General features: G+C 52.2%; 1 protein-coding gene across 1 annotated transcript in view; it reads right to left on the bottom strand.

Moving 5' to 3' along the window:
- Positions 1-11484, bottom strand: part of PPIP5K1 (diphosphoinositol pentakisphosphate kinase 1) — a 39186-nt gene that overhangs the window by 4231 nt on the left and 23471 nt on the right. The window contains exons 25-26 of the mRNA XM_010137303.1: positions 8813-8935; positions 2400-2579 (exon numbers count right to left, since the gene is read on the bottom strand). Of these exons, the coding sequence (XP_010135605.1) occupies positions 2400-2579; positions 8813-8935 (303 nt within the window). The remainder of the gene's footprint in view (positions 1-2399; positions 2580-8812; positions 8936-11484) is intronic.

Raw genomic sequence — 11484 nt, 5'->3', positions numbered from 1 at the left:
CTGAACCACACACATTTAGCAAAGAACCAACGTTTTGGGGAAGGGGCAGCAAAAACACAGCATGAGCGTGAACCACAGGAACCTCTCCAGCCTGACAGCCACCTTGAGCTGACTGTTCCGCTGCTGCTGCTGCTTTCTGAAACTCATCTCCTGAGGCCCATGATGCAGACAACAGCACAAGAAATTAGACAGAATTCCATTCATTTGTACCAAAGTCAAAGAGCAGCCCACAGAGGCACAAGTTGCATTTTCATGGTTGGAAGGAAATTCCACCAAAGGCGTTAGCAGTAGAACTAAACCAAGCAGATTTTTATACTGGGAAAAAGGGAAAACCTCACCTCTGTTGGAATCTGCCTCTCCTCACTCCATGAGAAAACTCCCACTCCAGCACTGGAACAGACGTTGAACTGTGGATCCCCATCTCCCTGCCCCAGGCCACTCCAACCACTAGCACAAACACCTTCCCCCAACTGCAGATTTCTACCTTCTCCACACCATCCCAAGAGGTGATGGTCCGACCAGAGACCACCGTAGGGCTGCTTCCCGTTGTCGTTTCTGTCTGTTCACAGTGAACATCACCTGCTGTTTTACTGCCCGCTCGCTATCGCGGGGCCATTCTCTGATTCTTCGCAGCTGACCTTTGGCTTCAGTCCCACTGCAATTCACAACCCAGAGGAACGCGCTTCACACTCTCCTCTTCCCAGCTATGACCACACAGGTAAGCATGGGTTCCCGGACAGATTTCTTCAGGGCTCCACCACTGATCTTCCCAACTATGGATGCCAGCTGCATACTCTAACTCTCTGGTTCTATCTTTTAAATCACGTTTTCATCGTGTGGATAGAAGTATGGTTGAAAGGCAAGAAAGAGAGGACAGAAGTATGTATTTTTCACAAGGGGAGAAGTTGGGCTGTCAGCTACAGAGGCTGGAGAAATGTCTGCTCTGAGCAGAACCCCAGCAGAAATCCCAAACATGTTGATAGACCGTGGGCCTGACAGCGGACTGGGAAAACAGGAAGAAAGAAAGGATTGCAGAGACCCAATTTCTTCCACACAGGAAGGCCACTACGCTGAGACACCTAACTCACACGTTTGGCTGCACTAGGGCAGGCTGCACGACCCAGCACCATGCTGCAATATTTGGGGTATCACTGCCCAAAGTGCTGAGCTCATTTCCTCTCCCCGCCGGAGCTCGCAGGAGATGATCGGCAGCAGGGGAAGCTCTGCTTTGGCTTCGGAGCAGCCTGCTGTGTTCCAGCATCTCCTCCCTCGAAGCAATTTTGCCCCTCTTTAGTGTGTGTTGCTAGGAGACCAAGGATTGTCCTCATTATATATGAAAAGCAACTGCCATCTCCAAAGCACCTACTTGACAGAAAAGGCCATATCAAGAAAAAACAGATGGGGTAAGAAAAAAATCTCATTTTCCAGGCTCTGAAAATGCTTGATCCTGTGGCTTCACTACATGAAAAGCTACACTGTCTCTGCCCCTTCCACCTCTGGTCTGAGTGAAAAATGGGGTCCATGCATCACAGCACACGGCTCAGCAAGCCACGAGCACCAAGCAGGCATTATGGTGCCAGGCGAACTCCAAGAGCCAGCCAGAGCTAGCTGCCCCTCTCGGAGAGGAACCCTTCCACTTGTCTGAGAAGCACTGAGACCTCAATGCATCGTACTTCACATCTGCCAGAGGCTGAACAATACCAGAGAAGCGGTAGCAAGCTTTGATATGTAACGTCTGGATGCAGAGCTGAAATCGCCTGCCTCTCCCCAGCAGACACAACATGCTGCCGAGATCTTACCAGGCAGAACAGATGCCATGCAGTGCAGCCACAAAGAAGCTCTGTTTCTACCCTACCTTGTCTCTCTAGAAACATTGCAATCCCACAAGTGCTCGCTTCCCCAAAATTTCCAGGGCAAGTTCACGCTGCATGTGACCAGTTGCAGCACCTCCTTAATCTTCTTTCTCCCTGTACTCTCACTATTCCCTTTGGTTCCTCCGTTAATAACAGGACACCTCGCGGCGCCCCACCGAGACCTGCGCTGGTACCACACCAGCAGAGCATCGCACCGCTGGGAGCTCAGCACCTGACCTGGAGGAAGGTTAAGGGCTTACCCTGGCTAAAGGAAGGAGGCAACGAACAATTGCCTGGGATGGGAAGAGCAGAGTTACAGCCACACAAAGAGCACTGGCTCCATGTGGAAAGGCTCCTCCTAAGGCCCCAGAACTGCCCAGAAGAGCCCACACAGCTTGCTGCAGCAGCAGCCCAGAGCCTTACGGGACATGGTGAGGGGAACGCTTTCCCTTTTTAGAAGCAAAGCATACTTTGCATTCTCAAGCAGACAGTGGTCCCTGCTCAGCTACAGGAGCAGGGGGCCCAGGCAGCTGCAGCGTGCAATACCGTAGAGACACTCCAAGTCCTCCTGCCCTGAGATCAGCCAGCTCCTGAAGAGGCGCAGGTGGTAGGAGCAGTGCTGCAGGTGATGGACCAGAGTGGCATCCACGCAGATGTTCCGGCTCGAGGCACAGTCAGAGGAAAAACGGCGCAGCAACTGGGCAACGTGGCGGTGCTCAAGCACATCTGGAGGAAAGGGGCCACAGAAAGTGAGAGGAGAGGGGCAGGAGCAGCTGGGGGAGAGAAGCTGTGGAGAAGTGGGAATGGGCTACCGGGTGGGAACGACCTGCACCACTCACTGGAGCCCAATCCCTATGGCAAGCGAGCAGGTCAGGAACACCCTCACATCCACCCGCCCCGGGCACGCTACAGCAGGCCAGCTCCCACCCCGGCACAGCTGCAGCGCAGGGGCAGTTCCTCAGCAGCCAGGGTTCAGCTTTGCAAGCAGAAGTTTGACAAATGAATAGATTTTAGGACATCTTCCAAGTCGAACACAGCTCAAGTTTGGCTGGACAAGATGGTCAGGCCCTCCCCCCGCTGAGACAAGAAATGCAGACTGCCAGCAGAGCACTCGAGCCCTGCACCCAGGCACAGCCAGACACCTCGGCACACGGAAGAGAGCAAAGAGCCCAGCGTGAAACAGCTGGAGAGCGCAGTGCTTCGAGTGCGGAAGGACAGAGCGGGCACAGGAGGGCTGACCTCCACCCTCCAGACATTTGGAACAGCCCTGCACAATCTTCTGCGACATCCTGGCAGGGCAGACAAGACAACAGCATGCAGGCACGTGATAGCCTCCACATATACAGCCTCAGGACTCGGGTCACACACCCAAGACCAGGCCATGAGCCATCTGGCCTTCCGCTGTGCTTGGCCACTGCACTGGTCCATCCCATTTCACCACACTGAGGCAGCTCTTCAGAAAAAAAACCCAGACTCAGAGCCATGAGTAGCTTTTGCATCCTCGGGCGAATAGTTCACAATGGTGGCTAAACATCCCTCCTGCTAAAACCAGCGCCAAGCCTAAATAAAATATGCCTAACCTCAAGCTTGCAGCTGCTGGACCTCTGTCTTTGTTTTCTGGATTAAGGAGCGCTTTGCCATTAGAAATACTCATCGGGTTCTTGGGGCACTTGCTTTACAGCGTGTCTTAGGAAAGGCTGGTGCTCAGTACAAGTTTTGCTGGCAAGATAGAACGACACATCCTGCTGACATACACCACGTGAGCTCGGATGGTATCCAGACACACAAACAAACTGAGCAGTTGGCCACTCTGGGAAAAACAAAACCAAGCTAACACAGAAAATACATTCCCTTCAGTTATTTGAAATGATAAAGCCACACTTAGCAGACCTCTCCCCTTTCATCTTTCCCAAAACTTTGGTCTTCATAACATTCTTCTGAACTTCTTTCATCTTCCAGATCACGCAGAGCAGAGTATCTTCATATTTACTAAGCAACAAGAGGGCAGAAGCAGCCTCGATCACACAACACAGAGATACTTAACCTGGCATCTTCCAGTGACCTGCTTTGGTTCTAACTTGTCTCAACAGCAGGAGCCATGAGGTAGGAGGGGTGCTGTGAAACAAACCTTTTCACATGTTTCTGTGCAAGAAATGGATAATAAACACTAGTTCAAGGCTTCTGCTACGACGGAGTGGTCTTTAACCTCTAAAGACTGCCGGCCCAGCTGTCACGTTAGCAGCAACGTTAAGCAGAGCTAGAGAGCCAACGGAAGCGCTGCCAGACGTCTTTCACCAAGTCTGTTCACAGCTACGAGCAGGACAGCAATGAAGCAGGTGACATCACCCCGGGGTGACACAGTGCCGATTCCCTCCTACCTCAGCAGCGGCCCAAGCCAGCACTGTCCACTGACAGCAGAGTGAAAGCTCTGGAGAGTCACCATTCCCAGGACGGCTGCAGGAAAGGTGAGCCTCCTCCCACCAGCACCAGCCTGCTCAGAGTAACCCGGGGACTGCCCTAGGACAAGTCAGAGGCCTCCAGGTTACCGGTACTCCTGAGGGGACTGTGCTGAGGAACAGCAGAGGGAATGCTGTGAGCACCTCCTTCTCTCCCAAGAAGACTGTGCTCTTGCAGGTGACACATGGGTAGCCTCAGGCTATCCTTGTTTTGGTCCTGCAAATCTGCGTTGTAGAAACTGAGGAACTAACCTGCAGATCTCTTAGGATAGGGAGTGGATATCCCCCTCCCTCCACCCCAAATCCAACAGCACTCTCCCCCCACCCCCCAAAAAAGAGCATGAAAGAAGGCCTCAACATCAGCAGAGGAACTGAAGGCTGCTTTAGGAGCCCACTCGCAGAGCTGCTGCTCTTGCCTTTTTGGCTGGGACACAAGTGCCTCAGAGGACAGCAGAGGAGCCACTGAGCAGTGACAGAGGATGGGTGAACACGTTAGTCACAAGGAGACAATGGGGGAAGGTGAAGCGTGTTTGGACACCAGATACACAGACACAAAAAAAAAAACCACAAGAAGGCTGAGAGGAGAACATGGGCAGAGAGAACCGAGTGTGAGCATGGGGTTAGAAGTGTGAGGGAACGTCAAATCAAGGAAGCAAACGTACCATTAGTCGGATGCTTTGCAAACGACACAGAAAATCGTTTTACGGCTGGCATAGACAAGAGCTCTGAGGAAATAAAAACAGATCATCTCAGTTAACAGCTGCTTCTGAGGATCCCCACCTTCATACGCTTGCAGCTACCCTTCCAGGTTCACCTTCTTCTTGACCCCTGTACACATGCTGTAGCACCCCCAGCACTGCCTGCGGGTCTAACTGAACCTCTCACACTCTTGCAGCTCACCATGTCCTTTCCACTGCCCTGCCAAGGTCTCCCTTGATGCTATGAAGACCTCAGCCACACTCAGTCACAGACAGCATCTCATACCTTCCCACCACACCTCAGGCCATCCTGAAAGTCACCCGGGCTCAGCCCAGCTCTCGGTGCGGTCAGGCCATGCTCGCAGCCAGGGAGCACACGGCCAAGCAAGTGGCTGCACCACAGCAGGACAGTCCTCAGGGTTCCCCTCCACCCAAGGGAAACAACACCCGTTCTGCAGAGGAACTGAGGAGCTCTGGCCTGGGTAAGCGCAGCTCAGAACGTCCTCCTGACGCAGCTAAACAGAGCAATTTATGAGTTTAAAGGTAAATCAACTGACTGACTAGGGAGCAAACAGAAGACATGCCCCGACAGTTCTGTTGCTCAAAGCATTTCGGTACAGACGAGGTTTTGGGAGACATCCGTCAGAGCGGTCCACAGGCTCCTTCTGGCTGTGTCCCAGGGCAGGCCAAGCTCTCCCGCAGAAATCACCCATCGGGAAGAGAGCACAAGGACAGACTCTGCCATCCGATGGGGTGCAAGCAGAGGAGCTTTAGAGGACATGGGTTAGTCTCTGTATGCATCAAAAAAACCCGAAAGGCTAAGAACTTCCACTCTGGAAATTCCTCGGCTATCACGGGAAAGAACGGCCTAGGTCAGACCACCCGGTTCGGATTTGACGTGAGGCCCCAGTCAATCGTACCTTTTGCTGCTATTTAGGAACTTCCAGGAAATTCCTGAAAATGCTTTTATTTCTCTTTCACGCTTCATGCATCCATTCTACCGAGTCAACAGGGTCTGTGTACAAGGTTAGCAGATACGCCCATCAACCTGTGCTCCACACCCCGCTGTGCTTCTCTAGCTACGTGCACCGACCGGGCCAAACAATGTATTTAAAACGACTCTCAACTTGCTGCAATTTCCTTCACCAGCAGAGCAGCCCTAAAAACTGGTTTTCTTTCTTTAAACTCAACAAATAGAGTACGACAATCTTCCCTACGCACGCAGTCCCTTAGAAGAGCCCAAGCCCTGGAGCTGCAGTCAGGCAGCTGGTAACCGCCTCCGTTCCACCCCGCATCTCCCCTCGCCTCTACAGCACAGCGATTTCAGCGGCACCGCAGCACAGCTTACTGCCTCCCTGGCTTCAGACACGCCAGTGCCAAACCACAGCCCTCAGCGGACCTCCCCTCCACCCACAGCCGGGACACAGCCTCCCACTGAAGTGCTCCTTGTCCCTTGACCACCCCCAGCAAAACAGACTTCAGAAATAAGGGCCATATGAACTCGCTTGAGCCAGCTTTGATGAAGAGCTATAAGCCATGCACCACACCTTGAAGCATCACAGCCATGAAAAAATACCAGAGTTCATGCAAAGGTGTGCTCCAGGACCAGAAGGGTTTTAAACGGGATTAGCTGACGACTGCGGAAGAAGCCCTGACCCAAACGTGCTCCGAGAGCTGCTGTAGCTGCTGTAGCACTTTCTGCGTGCGGCTCCAGCGATGTTCCGTTCAAACGCCATGGTTCAGCATCTCACTGGTGCTCATTCAGCCAGCAGGAACATGCAGATCAAGGGCTTATCTCACATCCCAAACTACCTTCCCCAGAAGCTGAATGCCCTTCTGCCTCCTACTTGTTTTTCCAACCCCCCGCTCCTCCCTCACAACTGCTGCTGTTGCAGCAAGGTGCTGGCAGCACAGAGTGCCACAGCACACCCAGAAACATGGAAAAAGAAGAGTGACATCAAGAGGAATAACCCTGGGCTGCGTCAGTCACACACTAGTTAAACAAATCTGCCTTTTAAGTACCTGAGGGCACAACAGTGTCTCAGCATGCAGGGCCTTGTCCCTGACCTTAGGCTGATGCAGCAGGACTCTGCTCTGGGCCCTCACTGCGAGTAGCCACCTGCAGGCGCGCTCCCACGCAGCCAACAGAGAGAGGCAGCGCAGCCCCAGGACTGCGCGAATCTGGTCTGTCCCACCGGGCACACAGCGAGCAGCCTTTGATAGTTTTCCCTGAGCATTAGCGCTGCCTGGGATTCACGCTGCTTGCAGAATTACGGAAGAAAAGCAGCCAGAGCCCTTGCTGGCCTTTTCAGCAGCCCTCCTGGTATTCACACTCGGGTCTTGTGCCAAACACCATGAGCTTGTTCTGGGAACACCTGAGCAGCCATCACTTGCTGCCTTGAGCAGCTCGGATTGGCTCAGCAGGGGTTAAAATCCTCCAGCTCACCCTCCCTGTCCCTGTTGCTCACAGCCTGTGGTGTGTAGGGAGCTCCCTGCAGAGGTGACAAGCGACACAGTCCCCAAGGAGCAGCACAGAAAGCCAGAATACAGAATGGTCTCGATGCAACGGCATTCACACAGTTCCAAAGGGCTGAGCACTGGAGAGCATCTCTCCACCCTGATTTGTTTGCCAGGCCATCCTCCTTGCCTCAAAACTGGACAAAAATCCACATGAACCAACCTCCTGTTTTCCAAAGGCCCCAGATCACTGCCTTACGCATCTCCCCACCTTGTCATCCCCTCAGACTCTGTGAAGCACCATTTAAAACACCGTTTGTCAGAGCTAACACGAGACAGAAGAGAGGGCAGGTTACCTACGTGCATTCAACACTGGGAAGCCTGAGCCGTGCATTATTAGGTGGGTTTCCAGGCAGGGCACTGCAGATCCTGTCCATGAGGCGGTTTGCTCTGCGCTGCTCAGCGCAGCCTTCCCACACACGGCCTGTTACCCAGCACTCACAGAGTCCTAGTGCCCCCCACCCGGACCAGGACCGGGACAGGGGTGTGCGTTACCCGCCTCCGGCAGCTGCAGGGTGCTGCAGCCCTCCTCCTGCTCCAGTTCTCCTGGAAGCACCAACACACCCTCTGCTTCTCGATGCACAGCGCCCTAGTGCTCACTGCAGCTGGCAACACCCCCTCACCCGTGTGCATCAGGCAACGCTTACTCTAGCGATCCAAGGGCATTTCACCAGCCCATCTCACTGAATGGTAAGGCAGTTTCAGCAGCGCTGCCCAGTAAACAGACTTCCTGGTCCTTCTGCAGTATTTCATCTGAGCATCCCACTTACCTCAAGTGTTTTACTATACTACACTTGCTCTCTGACAGCTACCTCAGACTCTTACACGTGCCCAGCCTTACCTATCTTACCCACCCCCAAGCACATCATTCTGCCCTAGGGATGGCTCCACCTTCTGCAGGGTGAAGATAAGCGTCTCCACAAAAGCTTTATTTAGCACCAGCGAGACCACCAAGGTGAGCCAGATGATGTGATGTGCTGGACTTCCATACCAGGGCAAACCTATTTCATATCTAGACCAATAAATCCTCCTCCACAACAGCAAGCAGTATGACAATGTCAGACCAAAATCAGACCTCAGCAACTCCAGACATCAGCATGAAACTCCTTGCATGATGTCAGCTCCTGCCTTGCCCTAGCAGGGACCACAATTTCTCGGGATATGATAAAATGCATTACCATCAGTGCTCACTGTCACCCTTCCCAGCAGACTCAGGCTCTGCCTCAGGAGCACCCTGAGACACCAAAGTCCACAAATTAACCACCTGTGGCCCAGGGAACACACATACCGTCTTTGTATGTCAGGCTGCTGGCAAACTTTTTGCCATGGCTGCGTGCGTAGTCCTGGAGGTTGGGGGCACTGGAGGAGCCTCCCAGCACAGTGGTGCTAAACAGGCCGGTGCATTGTGACCCTGGAAAGGCATGGAAGGTGTTAGTATCACATCTCCACTGCATGCAGCTACAGAAAAGCAGGTTAGTCAAAGAATGAGGAATGAACTGGCCACTTCGCAGGCAAACTCGGGAAAAAACGATGCCAGGAAGCACAGGGAGGCAGTAATTCCCCATTCGGAATTCATGAGTGCTCAGTATACAACAGGTAGCCCCGATCTCTGCACCAGGAAAGGTCCTAACTCCATCCAGGGGTTTATTTCCATTTTACTTTCTTGCCCTGTCCTAGGAGAAACTCCTTGACAGAATCCAGTCAGCAAATCTACATGCTCATGTCAGAAAACCCAGGCTGCCAAATCACTCATGTTCATGTCACAGTGCTTCATTCCTTTGCTCTTCTGCCCTTTCTGTTTGGAAAGCCTCCTTCTGTAGGACACTGAGAAGAAGAAAGGTCTGACTGATCTGTTGATCAGCCAATGTGAATTAATTGCTCTGTCAAGCAGCAAGGAAAGCAACAAGACACAGACCTTTCTTCCACAAGCTGCCACCCAGGTGATATTTCACTTCCACTTGGTCGCATCTTGCTCCTCCAGAGCAGGTCCAATTGGTCCATGAAGGCCCTCTGCAAAGCACCAGATGTGCACCCAGCGTGGAACTCTGCTGGCCCTGTGGCGAGGAATCCGGCACACATGGGTCTCACGCATGGGAGGGGAACCTGTGGCAGCTGCTGGTGCTTGCTTCTCCAAGGTACAGGGTTCTGGAGAGTGGCTTAACTTTACGTGATATTCAGGGGACATCGGGCATTTGAAATTGGATTCTTTTGACTGAGGAAAGCAATTGTGAGTGGACAAAACCTTATTATAGGCCAGACAAAGCCAGTGATTGGCTATAAACTCTCTGCTAAACCCTCTCAGTGCTGCATTCTGTACCAAGCACACCAGCTGCTAAAGGCAGCATTACTCCCACATACGAATGGCTTCCAGAAAGGTTGATCTTATTCCACCTTGTCTGCCAAGGCAAAAAAACCTGACGTACTGCCTGTTAGTATTGACTGGAACAGTGCAACTGCTACTACTGCCGAAAAGGTCCTGCCTATGCTGCAAGCAGCTCTTGCTTCTAAAGTACAGCATCTTGGCATGACCTAGGTTAGCAGGAACCCCTGGAGGCTTCTTTCCCAATGCCCCAGCAGGACCAGCCTGGCTCAGCTCGCTAGGGTTTGTCCAGTCAAGTTTTGAATACCCCGAGAAAGGAGATTTCTCAGCCTCTCTGAGCCCCTATTCCAGTATCTGTCACTTCAATGGTGAAAAAAGCGTTCCTCCTACCTAGAGAATTTCCCCTGCTGCAGCTTGTGTCTGTTGGTTCTCGCCCTATCATCATGCACCTCGGAGCACAGTCTGTCTCCATCTTCCCTGCAACCTCCCATTTAGGTGGCTGACCAGCATTAAGGTCTCTGTTCTGACCTGAACAAGTCCCACTCTCTCAGCTTCTCCTCCAAGGCCGTGTGCTCCAGCCCCCAACCACCTCCACAGCCCCTCACCGGGCTCATACCTGCTGCCCCCACACTCTCCTTGTAGTGGGAAGCCAGGAGAGGTCCAAGAGGTGAATAGAGGGGAAGAACAAATCCCTTAGCCTGATGCTGACCTCCTGCTAATCCAGCAAAGTCTCTGGTGTGAGGACACACTGCTGCCTCATGTCCACTCATTGCTCTTCAGGATGCCAGCTCTTCCTCTGCAAAAGTCCTTTGCAGCCAGAGCTTCTCTAGAGAAAACACTAAGTTTTAAGCTATTCACCTGTAAGCTCAGTCTAAGCTGACGACACCTGCTCCTGGGAACAGTGGGGGATGACCAAAAGGGTTCTCGTATGCACCCAACTTCGGCTGCTCCACCACTGCGACACTGCTGGTGGCTTTCCACAGGACAGACGAGTACACATGTCCTTGGACAAACAGACAAAGAACGCTTGCCTGCAGGGTGGCGCACATACAAGTCTTACAAAATTTCCTCCTAAAGCCCTTAGCTGAAGCTCAGTGCTGACTCAGCACGAACCAGAATCTGTCAGAATGCAAAACAGAATCTTGTCAGGCAGCAGCCGGATGATGCTCCTAATCAACCTTCCAAGGGCTTAAAAACAAACAAACAGACAGACAACAAAGAACCCCAACAGACTCATTTGCTGGCAGATAAAAATAGAAAATAAGATTTTTATGACTTTTTATCTCGAGCAACTAATCACTGAGATAAGGACACCTCGGTGTTTCCGCTGCCCCACAGCAGACAGAGGCGTTTCGTTAGCACTCTTAAGCCAGAAAAGAATTTACAGAGATGACTCCATGGTGACAACAACTGTCTGCAGTGAACTCGAGAAGACCACTGCAGCCACGGTAAACACACACACACACACACGCACAGGCATCATCCTACAGACATAAGGGTCTAACAGCCATTTGGATTTAAGATGTAGCTACATTTGCTAGAAATTACTGTATGTGCTGGATCTTTTTTGTGTATTTCATTTTCGCATGTACACTCAGCATTTCAGATGTTTAAAAAACGGACATCCCTTATTTCCCTAC

The sequence above is a fragment of the Buceros rhinoceros genome, unplaced genomic scaffold (genome assembly GCF_000710305.1).
Source record: "Buceros rhinoceros silvestris isolate BGI_N320 unplaced genomic scaffold, ASM71030v1 scaffold26505, whole genome shotgun sequence".
In the NCBI taxonomy this organism is placed as follows: domain Eukaryota; kingdom Metazoa; phylum Chordata; class Aves; order Bucerotiformes; family Bucerotidae; genus Buceros; species Buceros rhinoceros.
This window is presented reverse-complemented; position numbering and strand designations above follow the sequence as displayed.